This window comes from Crinia signifera, chromosome 4 (assembly GCF_055691185.1).
Source record: "Crinia signifera chromosome 4, ASM5569118v1, whole genome shotgun sequence".
NCBI lineage: Eukaryota > Metazoa > Chordata > Amphibia > Anura > Myobatrachidae > Crinia > Crinia signifera.
In genome coordinates, this window is record NC_139220.1 from 177,347,312 (window position 1) to 177,367,896 (window position 20,585).

The 20,585-nt window shown below is 40.5% G+C and overlaps 1 protein-coding gene across 1 annotated transcript in view; it reads right to left on the reverse strand.

Annotated features, from left to right (window-relative positions):
• Positions 1 to 20,585, reverse strand: part of HGF (hepatocyte growth factor) — a 132,075-nt gene that overhangs the window by 81,906 nt on the left and 29,584 nt on the right. Inside the window, exons 4-6 of the mRNA XM_083183069.1 lie at positions 17,323 to 17,437; positions 12,755 to 12,897; positions 5,263 to 5,383 (exon numbers count right to left, since the gene is read on the reverse strand). Of these exons, the coding sequence (XP_083039195.1) occupies positions 5,263 to 5,383; positions 12,755 to 12,897; positions 17,323 to 17,437 (379 nt within the window). The remainder of the gene's footprint in view (positions 1 to 5,262; positions 5,384 to 12,754; positions 12,898 to 17,322; positions 17,438 to 20,585) is intronic.

Below are 20,585 nucleotides of genomic sequence, written 5' to 3' on the forward strand. Positions count from 1 at the left end.
AGGGGGAGGCGTGCGGGCGGGGGGTTACCTTTCCTGGGGCACTCTGCAGCTGAGCAGCAGGGGGGCAGCACATTGCTGCTGTCCAGCAATAGAGGGCTCCCTGCAGGGAGGGAGGGAAGGGGGGGGGGGGGGGGGGCAGTGGGCGTACAGACTCACCTGGCTGCTCCCTGCTTGGTTGAATTCCTGGCTGGGTGTCCCACATGCTGCTGCAGATTTCTTCCTGGTCTCCTCGGCGGCTCAGTACCGCCCTGCAGTGGCCAGCGCCCTAGGCAAATGCCTAGAGCTGCCTAGTGGTGGCGCTGGCCCTGATGTGGTGTCACAATACAATTCACAGAAATGGAGGGGATATTGTACACTAAAGGATATACAGATTAGGGGAAGTGAAAGGTCCATTACAGGACCACCCAGTTCTTTATAGAATCCTGGGACATTTCCAGGGACAAACTTTTTTGAAAGCGAAAGTGAAAACTCAGACAATAGAAACAGTTAACAACTATGTTGCAGCATACAAATTCCACCCCATTATGGTCCTGTGCGGGAGGGTAGGCGATCTGCATGGTTGTTGGTCTCCACAATAACCATGTCACCCCTGCTTGTTAATTCTAACAGGTACATTCATTACTGTATGGTGAAAGTGCAGTGCCACTTCGGGGCAGTACGGATGGTGTAATGGTTAGCATTACTGCCTAACAGCACTGAGGTCATAGGTTTGATTCCCACCATGGCCCAAACTGTGTGGAGTTTGTATATTCTCCCCGTATTTGTGCCTTTTTCCTCCCACAGTCCAAAAAATATACAGGTAAGTTAATTGGCTCCCAACAACCTAATCCTAGAATATGTGTGTGTGTGTGTGTGTGTGTGTGTGTGTGTGTGTGTGTGTGTGTGTGTGTGTGTGTGTGTGTGTGTGTGTGTGTGTGTGTGTGTGTGTGTGTGCGAGTACATGTGGTAAGGAATATAGATTGTAAGTTCCACTGGGACAGGAACTGATGTGAATGTTCAAAAATTCTATGTAAAGTGCTGCCGAATATGTATGTGCTATATAAATAATTGGCAAATAATAAATAAATACATTTGCATTAGACAATAATCTTTCATCATAATTTATCAACTGCCCTGTAAATACTAGACCAACAGTACTAAGAGTTGACTTAGCAATTCTAGCATTCATAACCCAGCCAGTTGGTTTACACATGCATAGTGGAACTGCCAGCCCAGTGTTGGGCTTTCATTTCCATTTCTGAATAGAAAAATAAATGAATAAAAATGCTTTAGTTAAATAATGAAGCATTCTTTTCTTATTCTTTATTTTCTCCTGCTTCCTTTACTTTTACAGGTGAACCCCTGGCAAGTCATTCTACTGGCAGACTTCTCTAACAGATCCTTACATTTGAATTATTAGTATGTCAGTATCAAGCATGTTTTCTCAATTCAACAGGTTACAAAGTTCTTTTGAAATATTAATGTGTGTTGACTGTTAAACTACAACAGATTCAATCACTGTACCATGATCCCTGTCTGTGTGCATGTTCCCTGCTTAATATCAGATGTCAATTTTTTTGTAGAGAAGTCTAACTTGAGATTCTTTAGCTTTTAATCTGCGAGCAGATATAAGGATATTGCTAAATTCTTTGTTGAAAGGCCGTCTGCGAAAGAAAATTATGAGAACCCATAGATTATAAAAACGTATCTGTCCTTTTGAGTAATGATATATTTAAAAGGAAACCATGAAACATAAAAGATTCATCTAGGAAATGCCTTACATTGGAATCCCCTTGGCTGTTAAATATACATGATTAAATAACATATGGGTATATCTTAGGGTTGAATTAGATCCAAGAAGCCCCAGTCATCTCTGTATGCACTTTGGCATAGCCCCAAACTTAGGATCAAATGAATGTGACTCTTTACAGACAGCAACTGTGAACACCCTGATTAAGTTACATAATAATCAGGCCAGCGCATATAACCAGTAAAGTACTGTATACATATAATCAGGCTAGAACAGGTAACCAGCACAGGACTCGATCAGCAGATGTCAGCAAATCAAGCCTAGTCACTTAAAATGTCAACATTCACATCTACCACCTTGAGAAGAGCTGTCCTTTGCAGCACAGGCAACAACTGTAACTCTGTTACCAGATAAATATCTTTATCACTACCAGTTTTATCTCTAAGATGATAACTTCCAACACAGATGAATTCACTTTGTATACACATATGCAATGGCATAGCTACGATCATTTAGACCATAGGCATGAGTAGGGATATTACAATAGCTGTACTGTATTATACAAAACAGAACTCAGTTCTAGTGGAAACTATACAAACAGGAGGCACATCAGTAACTAGTACACAAGCCCATACTTTAATAGAAGTTTCCGGTGGACCAGTGATTTTCATCCTTTTTACGTTGCGGCACACTAAATAGAATTTGAAATTTGCCAAGTCACACCATGAGACCATGAGATCCACACAGGGCAAAACACATATGCCCCCACAGGAAAAAAAACAAAAAACATAATGGCCCCCATATAAAAAAAACAATCACACTGGTCCCCACAGGTAACAAAAATAAAATACATAGCCCTTTACATGAAAAGAAGACAGGAGTAAATAACAGTTGAACTGGTGTTGGCTGTAAACTGGTTTGGGCATCTATAGACCTGGGGGCACACGAGGACAGCTCAAGGCACACTAGTGTGCCACAGCACAGTGGTTGAAAAACATTGTGGTAGAAGGGGCATTTAGTCCATTTAGCTTGGGGATGGTGTCATGACTTTCCCCTATATGACTGAAAAATGGCAAGCAAAAACATGATTGGATGAAGCAGCTATCCAAATAGTAGGGGTGCTCAAGCATATATATATATTTTTTAAATTCCGAATGTTTTTGGTATTTTATCTCTCTGCACTTTAACACTCTCTAAGGATTATGACACCTGCCCCTGGGAGCAACCAGCTGGCATAATTTGCATATAGGAGTTTCTTGTTCTGCACTGAACTCCAGTTGACTGCCAGAGGAAAAGGACAACATTGACCAATGATTCATGCTGATAGAAGCACCAAACACTCCTGCCTTTCTAACTCTAAGGGAAAACATCAAAGCTGCAGGCCCCTCATGGCACATACAGCTGGCTGCCTGTTGCTATGATTCCCTAAAGACAAGTTAGTCATGTGAATACATTACTACACAACTATTTGCAAATCTTTATGCACAATATAGCAATGACAAAAGTCACTCAAGTGAAACTGTTCTAGAGTATTGTGCACTATATTGTAAAATATACTAATAGTCTGGTTTAGCCAACGCACATGTAGCTAATCATACGATAACAGACTAGGATGCACATCACAAGTTGTGCAAACTCACGGTAACAAATGAAAATATATTCAATTGTCTTTGCAATCAGAATTGCAATGTGTCAGACTAAGTGAATCACTTCATGTTCAATCCAAATTTTGTTGTATTTAACAAGTTCTTAAGAAATAAATATATCCAATCCCGTCTCAATGTTTTTATAAACATGTAAGACCAGAAATAACACATCAATTTTGTTGTCATTTAAAAGTGACTACACTGATGTTGATGAGACTGCTACATTTCCTGCTCAGGTTGTATGAGAGCTTTCAAGTCGATATTGAATTCACCATTGATATGAAATCCAATCCGCCAGGTGCAATGATGGACGCTAAATTGAAGAGAAAATGACATTTGTGTTTGCTTAGAGTCATTATAGATTATGTTCTTAGTAGGTATGACTGGAAGCCAAAATATTGTTTACCAAAAATACTTTAATTGGTCAGGCCCAAAAGAAAACATTACTTACTTCTCATCTGCAGCTACTGTGTACACTACAGGACATAACATTTCAGATGCAACTAAATTAGATTTGCAAGAGTGAAATTACATTGCATTAAATAAAATCTACAGGTAATTTAAAATCATTTGCTAGTATAACCCTATAATCTGGAACATGTAGGAGCAAATATAATTCTGCCACCTTACACCATTCAGTTGTCCATGACTTGTACTTGGAATATAAACCACTAAATGCCCCATTCTGGATCTAATTCCAGAAACCAACAATGGATTCCTGCAAACCTAGCAAACATTTACTTGTAACAGAAAACCTAATTGGCTTACCAATGATCACATTATGACCAAAAATACAGTACAGCACATAGGGGTAGATGTATCAAGCAGTGAAGAGAGTGGGGAAGAAGACCAGTGGAGATGCCCTTAGTGACTATGACCCTGAATTGTGTGATGCCGATATGATAACCATGGTCTTATATTATGCTGTATGTGCACACACCCATGGGCAGGTTGCATTGTGCTAACATCAAAAGAACTCTCCTTAAAAGATTTTAAAATTAAAGACTGTGTTTATACAGTATTTTTCCCAAAACACTGTTATGTTGTTATTGCTTAGGGGGTTTACATTCCTAACAGGGGTGGGTTATAGTTTAAAGAGGCAAGATGCATACACACAGTCTTTAGCCATTCAACAATAGAAACACATGTTGACATTACATTTGCTTTTCAAAATAATTCACTTTACAGAGTCATCAGCTGTAAACATTCATCTTCAAGATACTTGTCTGCTCTTTAGCAATGACTTTCTGAATTCATTATCTTCGAGATAATTCATTGATGTAAGAGGCTTGTTTATCAGTGAGTACGCCAGTGAATTCAATTGTTAAAAGGTTTTGCATGCTTGTTGTGTGCATATTTTTGAGTTGCATACTTTTTGTGGCCACCTCTATTAAATGCATCTTGTTCATCGGTGCTTCCTACACTTTTTTTTTTTGCTATTTACAAGGCGGAGTAAGCACTGATGACAGATAGAATCAACAGATATCACGTAGCAGCCAATCAGCTCCTTACCTGCAAAGCAGTTACAGGCTGTGTTTGAAAAATTACTATTACATGCTGGTTGGTTGGTACTTTGGGCCTGATCTAAATCTAAATTGCAGTGTAATATTAAAGCAGCCAGTATTAACCCTTCACAGAAACAATATAACTCACCCAAATCTAACTCACTCTGCACATTACATCTGCCCCACTTGCAGTGCAGCATGGTTGCAAAAATTGCAGCCTTGATAACTAGTCTGAATCAGGCCCTTCATCTCGGTCCACTTCTCTCTCTCCAATGAATAATAAATAGACCCCTAAGGGTAATAAAGCATAGAGGAACTCAGAGTTCTGACACATTAGATACAATATTGGTGACAGTCCTAGAAGGTTGTATGCAATTCTTACCGCTGTGGACGAAACTTGTGTTTAATTGGCTTTTGCAAATCCCAGCGCTGGCATTGCTTTCCTGTCTCTGTATAATCCATTGGTCCTCTGTAGCTTTCACCATTACGGGTCACACATTCCACTGAAAGTTAACATATTATATGTGTGTTAGTAAGAAAAACAAATATACCACTCAAGCAGGTAAATGGATAGTATATTTCATACACAAACCAGCAGAACAGGTTTTTGTATTTGTTGAATAACTGGAGTAATATTTCCCAGTTAGGCCTTTCATAGTACTTTATTATGGTTTATGTTTGGAATGCTAAATTAGGTTGTTGTATTTTCACAAATTAAATTATTCAAACAAATGTACCATTCTAGTAGGTACAAGTCAGAAATCTTAAAGTCCTATAATAAAAAAAATTGATGTCTTTTCGTATGATGGATGCAGCTTCTGCCCACAAAAAAAAATGTCCCTTATAATAGTTCATTTTGTTTATATTCCATGTTGCATACATCGCTAGGTACATTCGGTTCTTCACCTGTAGCCTATGCACCAAGTAATTTAAAATATTATCAAAAATGTTATAATTTTTGCAAGATCAATGCAGAAAGCACTAGAAGTGTATTTCTAATTATTAAACTATAAATGAATAGCTACTTCATGGTGAACATAATCATTATCATTTGGGTATCTTTGCACCAGAATGGTTTGCACACCTGTACTCTTCTCAGCCTAAACTAGACCAAATCTACCCGCCCTAGTCCCATCTCTCTAGTTGCTAGCAGCAGCAAATGTCAATGAGGTCAACTTGATTAGCTGTGACATGCTGTACATTGGAATGGTGCATCACAGTGTCCTAACATCAAGTAATTGATGATATATTGGCTACAACATACCTCCCAACATGACCCTCTCAAGGAAGGACACAGTACTCTGCTCCTGGACTTCCCTCTTAATTCCCATCACCTGTGTTGAAGCACATTTCTTATCAAATAACCTGTTCAACACAGTTGATGACAATCATACATTACCAGGGAAGTCCAGGAGCAGAGCATTGTGTCCCTCCTGGAGAGGGTCATGTTGGAGGTATGCTACAACCATCTAAACACCGCTAAACACCATAATTTTTTTCCAATGTACATTTTCGGTTCATACGTCTCCAGTGACAACATTTTGCAACTGTTAGAGCAGTTTAGTAAATTAAGGTACTTATAGTAAATTTCATACATCCTCTTGCAGAACAGTTCTTTGTTAAATAACTGAAGAGATATTACACAAGCTCCTTAGGGAACTAGCCTTGCATCATACATTATTATGGTTTGTGTTTGGGATGCCAAATTAAGTTATTTCATTTCCACAGATTAAATTAGATACAGAAAACAGAACAAGTTGTAATGGCTTTCTGCAGAATCCATCTCTGCTTGATTAGTACTGGTCCCGTTCTAAGCATTTTGTTTTGTTCCTATAAGTAAACAGTAATTGGCAGTACGACATGTGTTTTTCAGATATACAAATCTTTTCATATTTTGTGGCCCATTTATCAATGAGTTTTAGCAGGTGAAAAACAACTGAATACCACCCATTGTGTATGATATATTAGGCTTCAGCCAATCAACTGCTAAATGTCATTTTTCAAACACATGACAGTTTGGAGCTGAAATATTTTAAATAGCCACCTTTAAAACTTGTTACTAAATGGGCCTCTATGTCAGTTATAGGCTAAAAAGTAAAGTACAACATGATCACTTACCACTGAATGGGAAAGACAGTTTTCCTGTCACTCAGGAAAGCTCCTTTCTAATACTTTAAGCACTGAAGTGATCCTGTGTGACAGGAAAAACAGAAAATTAATATCATGCTTATGGAAATTTCATTTCCTGTTCCGAAGCATGACACCGATCATCAATGGGTTAACCATGACCGGCCATGTGTGTGAACAACCAACTACCTGGCAGCTATTAAAACCCTGGTTTTTAGTCTGGAGCAGGCAGGAGAAGAGGTAGGATCTTGTGACCACTGCCAGGTGGTAGCGGAACAGGTAAAGAAAATTTCTGTAAGTATAATATTATTGTATTCTTACATAGGGGTAAGTGTACAAAACTGTCATCACGCAGGAGGGTATGGTGCAGTTCACATAAATATGATACTGAGCAACAACACATATCATGACTATACACCGCTTTGGTGTAGCTTGAGGTCCGCACGGAATCTGCACTTTGCATGTCTCTTTCTGTGACGGTCGCAGTGCTTCTAAGCCACAGCTTGGAGATGTAAAAATGTACTGTATCTAACTTTAGAGACCAATATAGTTGAGATGTTACACATATGATTGGTTGCTTTGGGCAACGTCTCCACATTATCTCTCTTTTTGCTAAACCTCGTAAATGCTAAAGCTTACACGAATCAGCTCCCAACTGTCATATTTCAAACAATGGATATGTATCCTATGCATCCTTAATCCAGCAGCAATGAACCACCTGGATCACCACACCTAAACAAAAACAACTGGGGGAAACCAACGGTGACTTATCTAAGATCTGAAACAGAAAAGAATTCCACCATTTGTGTGTGTGTACAAGCTCCCCAAGAAAGAACTTAGCATATATTGATCTTTTTGCTGCTACCAAGTACAATTAATTTTCTAGGATAATACAATTACCAACTATAATTAATGACCAATAAAGTATTACTGTAGGAATAAATGCAATGCACGTTTCAATCAGGTGATTGGCAGAGTGGCAGTATATTAGCTAGGTTTAACTTTGATAGAAATAAAAAAGAGAGATACTGTCCAGGCTTCATACTGTACTGCCATTACGGTTAAAGGCTGTTATATGCCCTAACACCATAGGCTGCCAAGGAATTGTGTTATCCAGCACCATGCTTAGGTTATAAGTTAGACTAGGGGCCTCATTCAGCATGGAGTTCAAAAGCAAAATCTTTCTCTAATGGGCAAAACCATGTGCACTGCAGGTTGGGCAAATGTAATGTGAGCAGAGAGAGTTAAATTTGGGTGCGGCGTGTTCAAACTTAATTCTAAATTACAAAACAAAGCAACCAGTATTTACCCTGCACAGAAACAAAATAGCTCACCCAAATCTAACTCTCATTAATCTGCACATTTAACATTTTCCCACCTGCAGTGCAGCATGGTTTTGCCCATTAGAGAAAGATTTTGCTGAATCAGGCCCTGTTCTGGGATGAAAATGTTGGGGGGGGGGGGGGGGGGGGGGGGGGGGGGCGCTGGATCCACTTTCCTGGCTAGAGATGATCAAAAGCAGGAAAACGATGGAGACAGGAGGTAATAACAGCTATTATCAACACATGACAATTTACCCTTAACATTTTGGCAGTAGCGGTATGTACAAATAGGGTTACCATTCAATGTAATTATGTACTACTGTAGAATGTAATACCTTCAGAACAGTGTAAAAATATGCTGTTCTAATAAACACAGCCTGTAGGGCTACAGTGTCATCAGATGAAAGCTTTATAGAAACTGACAATTGCAAGTGGAAGTGAAAAAAACATTTGATTAGCCTTTGTTAACTGGCATTTACAGTAAGTCTTCCAACTCTCTGAAAGCAGAACAGAGGATCCTTGAAGGTCTATAACTAGATAATAGCCAGAGGGAAATACCAGTAGACCTGACAGTATTATCTCTATTTGTCCACCTCCATTATAAAAATAAAATAATAATAGCAATAAAGTTGGTATACTTCCTACTGCAAGCATGACTTGTTCACAGGATGTTGCAGTAAAAGTCCATTACAGACATGTATTATTACCATTGTATTCTCCAGTCTCATCTGGTTTGGATTATTTTATGATTCTAATTATTGAATACGTACATACATACTAGTTTTTATTAAAACAATTTGGATTACAGATTTGATGGAACTTTAACTTGTTTTATTAGAACGCATTAAACATGGGGGAGTAGATTTAACAAAGCTTATAATGTTTTGGTACTGCCCATAGAACCAATCTAGCTCTTATTTCTCTTTTGCATCCTACATTATGAGAGACATAATTGGATTTGTTGCTATGGGCAACACCACAACTTTTGATTTATAAAATCTTTAATAAATGAAGCCCTTTGTCTCCTGTTTCAGTTTTGTCGTCTGAGCGGCTTTCACAGTGTGCGGGGCAGCGATAAGCGGTGAGCGCTGCTGCATGCTCCCGCATCATCGCTGCTGGCCGGTGCTCATCTGCTGGTATTACCTGAAGATGTGCGACAGAGTGGATATTAAAAACAGGGCATACTGGGCATACTGTACATATGCAGATAAAATGCCTGTTAGTCTAAAGGCCCATACACACTGGGCGACTTTGAGCTGAAAGTCGCTCAAAACACTCAGTTTGAGCGGCTTTCAGCTCAAAGCCGCCCAGTGTGTATGGCTCGGCGATGAGCGGTGAGCACTGCTGCGCGCTCCCGCATCATCGCTGGGAAAGGACGGCTTTGCATAGCTCTGTGCTATGCAACGCTATCCTTCCCCCTCCGTCGGTGCGGAGCCGGGGGAAAGTCGCTCAGTGTGTATGCACTGAGCGGCTTTCCCCGCAGCGGTGATTGGCATCATCGCTGTCCATACACGCTGGGCATAGTCGCCCAGTGTGTATGGACCTTAAAGGTGCATACATTGGGTGATTTTGCCCAGCATGTATGGTGGACAGCGATGATGTGAAAATCGCTGGCCTGAAATTTGCTCAGTGCATACACACAGAGAGATTTTCCCCCTGGCCAGTGGTTTTCACAGGGGGTGGACGACATTACATAGCAGGACGCTATGCAATTCTATGTTGGGACTCGCAGTAGCACACGGTTTTAATAGTATTGGAGCTCCTATAATTAAATAATGAATATGCCTGCACTCAAACAAAATAGTACTGTCAACATTCATTTAAATGTTATTATTTTGAAATATCATAGCCGCAGTAATAATATATTTATTATTTATGACTCACCCATATTTTTTATTTGGTAGCCTTTAATTGAGTATTAATGACAAAGTAATATATATGATTAACAAGGCTCATTATTGTGTTCTGGCTTCTCTGGCCACAGCTACTTCTTGGCAAGTTTCTGGTGAGTTCGTCTTTTCTTAGCAGCCACAAATTGCAGAAATTGGCAGCCAATTTTTATACAAATGGGTAAATTTACTAAAACTTCTAAAAAGTGAAAAGAGGTCATGTCACTAGAGCAACCAATAAGATTATATCTATTATTTTCTAGCTTGCAATAGAGAAAAGATAGACAGAATCTGATTGGTTGCTATGGGTAACAACACCTTACAGTTTAGAAGCTTAAGTAAATGTACCTGTAGGCCTCAATATCTCCTTCTATTACATTTGGTGATTTTCCGGGGGGATATGGAATCTTGCCACAATCGTTGGTGAATTTAAACTCACTAAAGATTTGCAACTTATTACATTCCATACTTGGGGGTTATTCTGATTCACTCGGAAAGGCACAATCACTCTCTAATGGACAAAACCACGTGCACTGCAGGTGGGGCAGATGTAACATGTGCAGAGAGAGTTAGATTTGGGTTTTTTATTGTTTCTGTGCAGGGTAAATACTGGCTGCATTATTTTTACACTGCAATATAGATATCAGTTTGACGTACACCCACCACCCAAATCTAACTCTCTCTCTGCACATGTTACATCAGCCCCACCTGCAGTGCATATGGTTTTGTCCATTAGAGAATGATTGTGCCTTTCCGAGTGAATCAGAATAAATCCCTTGGTATTTATCTCATCTTTGTTAAGGAAACTTTTATAGGAACACTATAATCAGAGCAAAGAAAGACAGGACTTTTAGTGCAATCTAATGCATTCTATATCTGCATCCCTCTCTGTTTATTGATCTATCCATGTGATAGCTGCTTATCTCCCCATTCATATTTGTGTTCTCTAATTCCCTGGAGCAATATCTCACTCAGGGTTGCTATAAAATAATTAGAAAAAGATCTTCCTGTTGTTGTTTGTAATACTATAATCTCTGACTAACTAACATGATTGAACATGAAGATTCACCTAATAGCTTTCAATCCTCTGCATTGTTGTTGTGATCATATTAACAGAGGTGAAGGAAAGTCTAGATAAATATTGTTAAGGGCCATACACACTTGGTGATTTTTCAGCTGAAAATCGGCAAGTGTGTGTGGGCCAGCGATGCCTGACTACCGTTGATGCACACTCCCGCATCACTAGTAAGGTGGTTCGCCTGCTGGTTTTACCAGCATGTTTTGCGATGATGGTTAATATTTCAACCATCATCACTCAGTGCGTACGGTGCTGGGCGATAATGACCGAAAGATGAGCCAGTCAGCCCGGCAGCCCCTACTCCTCCTTCCCCCTGCTCCACACGGAGCACACTTTACGCGTCCCCTCGGCCCGCATTCCTCCTTCCCACTGCTCCAAAAGGAGCACACTACATGGCACCCAGCTACCCGCCAGCTCCCTCCCCTGCTCCATGCTACACGCCAGCTCCCTAACCTGCTCCATGCTACACGCCAGCTCCCTCACCCTGCTGCACACGGAGCACAGTACATGCCTCCCTGGCTGCCTACCCGCTCCCTTCCTCTGTTTTCCAGCACGCCACAGCAGCAGTCGCTACACTGCCCACCAATGTGTAATTTTGCAATATGTCAGTACTATATGCATTGCTGGATATATATTCTGGTACCACTGCCCACCAATGCACATTTATTTATATGCCAGTAATATATACATTGCTGGCACAATGTTTTATATGAAAGATTTTCAGCAAAGTCTTTCACCTCCTTAAAATCTCTTGCTCTTTTGGAAAATAGCTCAGTGTGTGTACGCACTACTTTGTTTACAGATATATCTATCAGCGATTTTGGCAAAGTTTCTTATAATGAAAATCTCCTAGTGTGTAGGGCCCTAGTCGTGTACAGTGATACTTTATTTATAGAATATATCACTTTGGCCCGAAATGCTCCATTTGTAAATATCGAGTAACGCTTGATAAAATATATCATCCCCAGGTCTTACATAAATGTCTGCAAAATGTAATGAGCCTGTGTTCTGACCAATGCTTAAAATGTGATTGCATATAGGCAGGGAAAGGCCTTTTATAGGATTTTATTCTTTCTTTCAGTTTTGTAATACGGAGCAAACTTCAGTGCCAATATGTATGTGCCCAGACCAAAAATGATTTAGCACAGCTCTAATGTAATCCATGTGGACTGCATATTTCAGTGTTGTGGGAAAGACTACATTCTGTATTTAATAATTGACTGCAATAGTATTTACTGTTCCTTTCCATAGATGTACTAAGCCTTGAAGAATGATAAAGTGGAGAGAGATAAAGTACCAGCCAATCAGCCACTAACTGCAATGTCACGGGCTGTTATTGTAAAATGACAGTTATGAACTGATTGGTAGGTACTTAATATCCGCCCACTTTATCTCTTTACAAGGCTTAGAACATTTGTCCCATATGGAGGTGGTGCTGATACCAAATAAAGATCTTACCTTCTGAGCACAATGGGATGTTGCAGGCTTCCTGGCGGACTTTTGGATTTTTCGTGAAACACCAGGGACCTCCTTCTTCTCCTTTGGGATTCCGGCAGTTGTTCTCCTTGAGGTCCTTATCTCGATAGCTCAAAGGCAAATAGCTAGTTTTAAAATGACATTATAGCAAATGTAGTATTACTACCACAGTTATTTTGATTGTCTAAAGTACAATACTACTGTAAATATACTTTAGTATGTACAGTGGAAAGCAGAAGCCTATTAGTATCATGTATGTGTCAAATACGTCCCATACAACTTTAGTCATAGTAGTGCTACCAAAATTAGCATTATTAATTAGCAGCTGCCCATGCAAATATTATTAATTTTCTGCCCTCTTGTGACAACTGAATACATATTACTAGATGTTTCAACTAATATTTTGCACTGGAAAGCACTTTCTGGTAATAAGATATTATAGAAGTAATAAACACGCTGAAAACAAACTAAACATCATTTTAAATAAACATTCAGGTGGTAGGAATACGTAGTGGGTCCACGCAGTGGCATTACTATAAATTTTGCTCCCCCATGCCAAAAAGTTTGCTCCCCCATGCCAGGCTTCTCTCCAGCATGTTTCCCCAGCGTGTGGAGAGAGGAAGAGAGACCAGCATACACTGCTGCTTCCCTTGGCTCCGACGCATCCCAGGCCGCCCTAGCATGCCCATCAGCCCGCCCATCCTGTACACAGTAGCCAATAGCCAGCTCTGTGTACAGTCAATTGAATCAGTGGGGGGATTTGTCATTTCTGCCATGGCTGCACCCGCTCTGCGGGTGACTCGCTTCCAGTGTTCAGTCAGTGGGCAGCGACAGGCAGCAGCATGTCAGTGCATCGAGCGGGTGTCCCGGCGCCCACCCAGAACCTGCTGCTGCTTGCCCCTCCAAGCGGTTGCTGGGGCTGCCTTACAATAGTTACGCCACTGGGTCCACGGTGCGATTTTGTTTGCGATTAGATTGGGATCAAATCGAATAGTACGCAAAATGCATTCGATTTGACTATATAGTACAGGCACAATACGAGGAGACTATACATTCCCCGCTCAGTTAGGGCCATGGTAGGAACCAAACAGATCCTCTAAGTGCGAGTCAGTAATGCTAATTATTACACCATCCGCTGTGACCTCATCATATCCTATAACAACAATATGACTAATTTGAATGGGATTTAGTCTGCTATTACAGCAAATAAGGTTAAAGACTATGTATGTTGATTTCTTTAACCCATGAGATTTAGCCAAGTGCAGCATCTGGACTAGTGCAATTTATTTAAATGAGCTGCAATATAATCAAATCGCCTACTGATCAATTGGACAAAAGACATGCCAAACAAATACAAAGTATCACTTTACTTGATAATAACATATTATATGCTGTAAGTACATAGAAAGCAAAAATGCATTTAATCTTGTCTGAACTGTCAGTATGGTTGATACTTTAGACTGAACAACAAGAACACAAGTCAATAACCAGAAAGGGTTGACGAAATTTCACGTTTCTGTTTTCGAAAGATCGGAAATGACATAAAACAGAATGTTACTAAAACCAGCCTTGTAAAAGAATCTGCTGAAATTATCCCCAAATTACAGTTTCTGAAAAAGAGATTCCTTTACATAAACATGGAAACCACCTTCATAAAAACAGATGTTGTGATGAAGTTGTTCTGTGAATTTCAGCCCACACATTAACAAGCAGCAAATGTTTGGGTGTTTAATTCTTTCCCATAATTGCCTTGCACATCAGTCTGTACTGATTACATCACCATTTTCTTCTCAGGGTTAACAAACAAAATAGCGTGCAGCTCCTTCATTTGTTACATGACCTTTGTAAAGTCTGACTGTACAGCCTGATGTGAAAGCATTACTAATGGTCGAATCAGTCGGCGCACTGCTCCTTCTGTATTTGTTAACACACACTGAGAATGACTAGTAAGATTTAATATGCTAGACCAAGAATTCTCAACCACGGTCCTCAAGGCACACTAAAGGGTAAATTTACTAGGTTGGAAGTTCTATTGAAGATGGGATGTAGCCCATTGCAAATAATAATTGTATCTATTATCTTCTAGACAGTGCTAAATAAATACAAAATAGAATCTAATTGGTTGCTAAGGGCAACATGCCATCTTCAATAGAATTCCCATCTTGGTAAATTTAGCCTGAACAGTCAAGGAAGGTTTAAGGCTAGCCATACTTGAATACAAGTGACTTAATTAATACTTCAGTAGTTACGGTATCTGTGCTTAAACATGGATTTGGTACTTGTGTATTTTGGCGGCGCCCCCGATGTCCGTCGTACGACGAACATATTGCATCGCATCGCATGCCATGCACCCGATGGCATGCGATGCGATGCGACGCGATTTTGACCCCCTATACGACCAAAAATCGTATAAGCACCCTAAAGGGTGCTTTTGAGCACCCAAATGGATGCTTACAATGTTAAATGCACCCCCACGCCACCCCCCACTATAAACGTGAACCCGAAGCGTGGCGAGCGCAGCGAGCCCGCGAGGGGCGGCGGTACGCGTCCTACGACCTTTTCATACCCCCACTATCCACGTCGGCGTGGAGTTGAGAATAGAATAGTGCCCGAGCGTGGCGAGCGCAGCGAGCCCCGCGAGGGGACGCGGATACCTTCACAGTTATACGCGTCCCCTCGCGGGCTTCACAGGTGTCCGTGGCGACGCGGACACCTGTGAAGCCCGCGAGGGGACGCGTTTACCTGTGAAGGTATCCGCGTCCCCACGCGGGGCTCGCTGCACTCGCCACGCTTCGGGCTCGGTGGCTCGCTGCGCTCGCCACACTATTCTATTCTCAACTCCACGCCGACGTGGATAGTGGGGGTATGAAAAGGTCGTAGGACGCGTACCGCCGCCCCTCGCGGGCTCGCTGCGCTCGCCCCGCTTCGGGTTCACGTTTATAGTGGGGGGTGGCGTGGGGGTGCATTTAACATTGTAAGCACCCATTTGGGTGCTTAACATAGTATAAGCACCCATTAGGGTGCTTATACAATGTTTAATCGCATCGCATCGCATCGTATGGCATCGTATGCCATGTACAATGGCATACAATTTCAAAATTGTATGCCATCGTGCAAAATCGTACGATATCGCGTCGCATCGCATACCATCGTATGTGTTATGGTATGCGATGCGATGGGCGCCGCCAAAATACACAAGTACCATGGATTTTACTAAAACTTGGACTGCTAGGGGTAAATTTACAGTACTAAAGCTTCTAAAAATGAAAAGAGATGATTTTGCAGATAGCATTTCTCGGTTGCATCCTAGAAAATGATATCAGAATGTGATTGATTGCTAAAGTATCTGCAACATCACGTCTTTTCATTTTTAGAACCTTTATTATTAATGACTATAGTCATCAATAATGCAGTTCTGAATCAAAGGATTATAATCTAATCTATCACCAATTTGCAATCTCAAACCCAACATAAAGTATACTGTACTATACAAAATAAACACAAACTTGGACAGGAAACAGGTAGGTACAGTATATACAATAGAAATGCTTTTTAAATAAAAGGGGTTATAACTGTAAAATCCAACAAATATTCTAGGTTCTTTAGTTCTATGCTATAGAGGTGTGAATCTTCTTTTAGATCTGCTTTTGCTTAACTAATCCTATGACATTATATTCCTTTGTTAAATGAACATACAGTAGCTCAGAAATAACAATTAATTCATTTTCCCTGTGGAATGATCGGACTGAAAACTCTAAGGCCAAACCATACACATGAAAATTACGCACAGAAATTGCAGAATATATTTGCCAAATATTTTGCACAGCAATTTAAAAAATGTAGCTAATCTGTACCTGTACATTGCTTAAAAGGAGAAAACATCTGCAAAAAATCTCCTGTAACTGAAGGCATTAATATCTCTGCTCCGAACAGTCTGGTCATTCTTATTTTTTACTTCTAGCAGGTGATTACCGGAGGGCAGAGGCATAGGCAATTATTTTTAAAAATGGTATCCCCAGGCCATCTCTCACACAGGCTAATGTGATCTTTGCACTTTGTAATCTAATGATCATAATTTGTTAGCCCTGAGCAACTACTATTTACTTTACCTGCAGTACCTCTCAATATGTAGGTAAGCAGTAAAACAGAAAATAGTGCTTTTTTTCTCTAGGACTCCCAGCCAGCTAGAACTATTTTGAAGCCTGGGAAAAAATCCAGGTTTCAACTCTGGAGAACTCGGTGGGGTGGGAAAATCATATAAGCAGTTTATGGGAATATAGAAACCAGTGAGGCACCATGAGATTAGGTGGTGTGAGTCCCAAAGGAGGTGTAGTTACATGACTAAAGTGGTTTGGTCTAAGGTGGACAAACCTTTAAAATAAATGACATATCAAAATACCCATTAGTAAGCTTGAATAAACCTAGAAATGTGTATATACAATAATTATTTCACAGAATTTTTGTATTATCATGTAATGTGCATTTAGTACTTCTGATTCAATTGCAAATAGAATAAAGAGTTGTTTTATTATGTTCTATTTAATTCTTACCTATGTTCATGCGGGAACATTAAATTCCATGACTGGCAGTGTAGGCCACTCTTTGTTATATTCCTTGTTCCTTTGTAATTACTGCCATTTCCATGAATACATTCAATAACATAATCTGGTTTTCAGAAAAACAAACAGTTAATTTTGCTCCAGTATTTGTGGTTCACAGCCATAATGTTGGCTACTCAGGTTAGCCCCCAGACAATGGGCTTTATTCTAGTTCACTCTTTCTGACAAAATCCTTCTTAGATGGACAAAACCATGTGCACTGCAGGTGGGGAAGATGTTACTTGTGCAGAGAGAATTAGATGTGGGTGGGGTTTTACTTCAAAGTGAGATCTATATTGCAGTGTAAAAATAAAGCAGTCAGTATTTATCCTGCACAGAAACAAAATAACTAACCCAAATCCAATTCTCTCTGCACATTTTACATCTGCCCCCCTGCAGTGCACATGGTTTTGTCCATCTAAGAAGGATTTTGTCAGAAGAGTGAACTAGAATAAGGCCAAATGTCTAGGTAGACCGTAAAAAGTTTGGCACCAAAAGTTGACATTAAAAGGTCAAGATTAGTTTTTCAAGGGTGTTTTTTTGTCAAGCATGTGGACCACCAATAAGTGTTGCATGTACACTTGCATGGCTCATTCACCCTGCTTCAGGACACTTTACCATTCCCAGTTAGAGTCTATGTGGGCAGTACGGATGGTGTAATGGTTAGCATTACTGCCTCACAGCACTAAGGTCATGGGTTTGATTCCCACCATGGCCCTAACTGTGTAGAGTTTGTATATTTTCCCTGTATTTATGTGAGTTTACTCCGGTTACTCCGGTTACTCTCACAATCCAAAAATATACTGGTTGGTTAATTGGCTCCCAACAACTTAACCCTAGAATGTCTGTGTGTGTGTGAGTGTACATGGTGTGTGGTAGGGAATATAGATCGTAAGCTCCACTGGGGCAGGGACTGATGTGACTGTTCAACTATACTCTGTAAAGCGCTGCGGAATATGTGTGCGCTATATAAGAAACTGTTAATAAATAAATAATGGTAAAGCATGAAATAATCCAAGACAAGGAAAAACACATGTCAACCTTTTCATGTGTTGACCATTGCCATATTGACCTTTGCTTGGGTCAACCTTTTGTCAAAGTCGACCCAATGCATGATGACCTTTTGTCAGTGTTGACTTTGCGCTTGTTGGCATTTTGTCAACGATGGCTTAGTGTATGTCAACCTTGTGGTGTCAACCTATTGTATTATCTACACCTTATCTGTGAGGGAATTATACAGTACATTAAAGTGATAGGCATGGCCAGGTTTATCAACCCCACACAACTGCTTTATGTCCAGTGGTGGTTGGTGCCTGTGAGCTGCAGCTCCGACCACATATAGTGGGGGAGGGCAGGTTATGTATGGTGTACAAGCTTCATAGTACCTTTACTGTGTGTTATAACATACTGTACAGTATGTGGTGACTGGCTGTCCCCAGGGATCAGCAGCACCATTGTGTGTATAACAATCAGCACTGCACTAGCTGTGATGCAGCTCTCAGCTTTTCCTTCCTCTATATCCTGCCCCCAGACTCCCATTGGCTAGGGTTATATAGGAGGATGAGCATCTGTAGTGGTTGGTGGCTGTGATACACAGCGGTTCTGCTGATCCCCATGTACAGTCAGCCAAGCCAGCAAACATTTTATAACACACAGTAAAGGTACTGTAAAGCTTATATTGGAGATGTAACCTGTCCCTTCTGCTATATTTGGCCTGAGCTACAGTTCACAGGCAGCAGCCACCACTGTTTATACTATGAAATTCTATAGAAAACACATACTGTATTTATTATTTTGAAAATTCTAGTTATTTTCTTGAAAGAATGTGTAGTAACAGGCACTAATTCATAAAAATCTGCATTCCCTTTAATCTTTGCATGGAACACACCAAGATGTGCCAAGAAGGAGATTGATATTACAGTATTTGCTAAGGAAATTATATTTACTTTCTATCTACTGGGGTCACCCAAGGATCTGCACCCTACGCTCTGATTTTCTCTACAGTAGTACATGTTCTCTCAGTGAACTAATATGCTGCATATGCGTTCCACTACTACAGTAAATTTATTATAAATTATACAAATGATCTATCCTTTCTCCACTGATCTCTGCTTTATTATCCCCTGTATCTGTCTCTCTGCAATCTCTACAGGGATGTCCAAATGCTACCAAATACTTAATACATTTAAAATGGAGCTCATTATCTTCTTTTCCTAGTTTCTTTACCTCATCTCTAGTCTCCCTCATGCTTGACATCACCCTCTGCCAAGCCTGTTAACTTGGTATCATAATTGACTCAGCCCCCAGACCTTCATTCCCACATCCAGTCCCTTCAGGTGCACTTTAAAGGTGCCCATACATGGTACAATATCTCCATGTGTTTTGAACTAGATTGCATCGCATGCGATGAGATCCGAAGCTAGTTAAAAAAATGCATGGGTTGCACAAACTTTATGTGCTGTGCGATGGGATTCCCATGGGAGCGCGCATTGGATGACACCCATTGCACCATGTATGGGCACCGTAACTTCCTCTTTTAAAACTTTCTAGACTACACACTTTTCTCACGGTTGAAGTTACTTATCCATTCTCTTAACTTCTGCATTAATTAATGCAACCTCCATACTGTTTGGTCTTCCCTTTGTTAGCCTTTCCTATTTGCAATCTGTCTTAAATGCTGTATTGAGACGTACCTTCCTCTGTAACCACTGTACACCACTCTACAACCCCTCTACCCCTAATTCAATATTCTCATCCTTACATTCAATCCTCTCAGCAACTCTACCGCTTTGTAAAGTTTGCCTCTTGCCTCTAAGTTAGGTAAGCTTCCTCTCATTCACTTCAATATGAATTACACTCCTTCTTCTCTGTGTTAGCCAATTCTTACTCCCACCTCCAAGACTTCTCCCTGCTGCACTCCACTTATTGAACTACAGTACCTACAGTACATCACCAGAATCTCTATCAAACATTCAAACCCCACCCTTTGCTATAGTGTGTTTTACCCCCAGCTGGTACTACTCCCTCTGCATGTTATACCAGCTCCGTTCATGCACTCATGCACATGTGAATGTCGCGAGTATGGAACCAACCGGTGACATCACCTGGCAATGTTGCTCATTCTATGTATAGAGAGGCAGTAGCTCACAGATTCACACCTACTGTCTCTCTATATCTGCAATCACACTAAATTTTCTAAGTTGGGAGTTCAATTG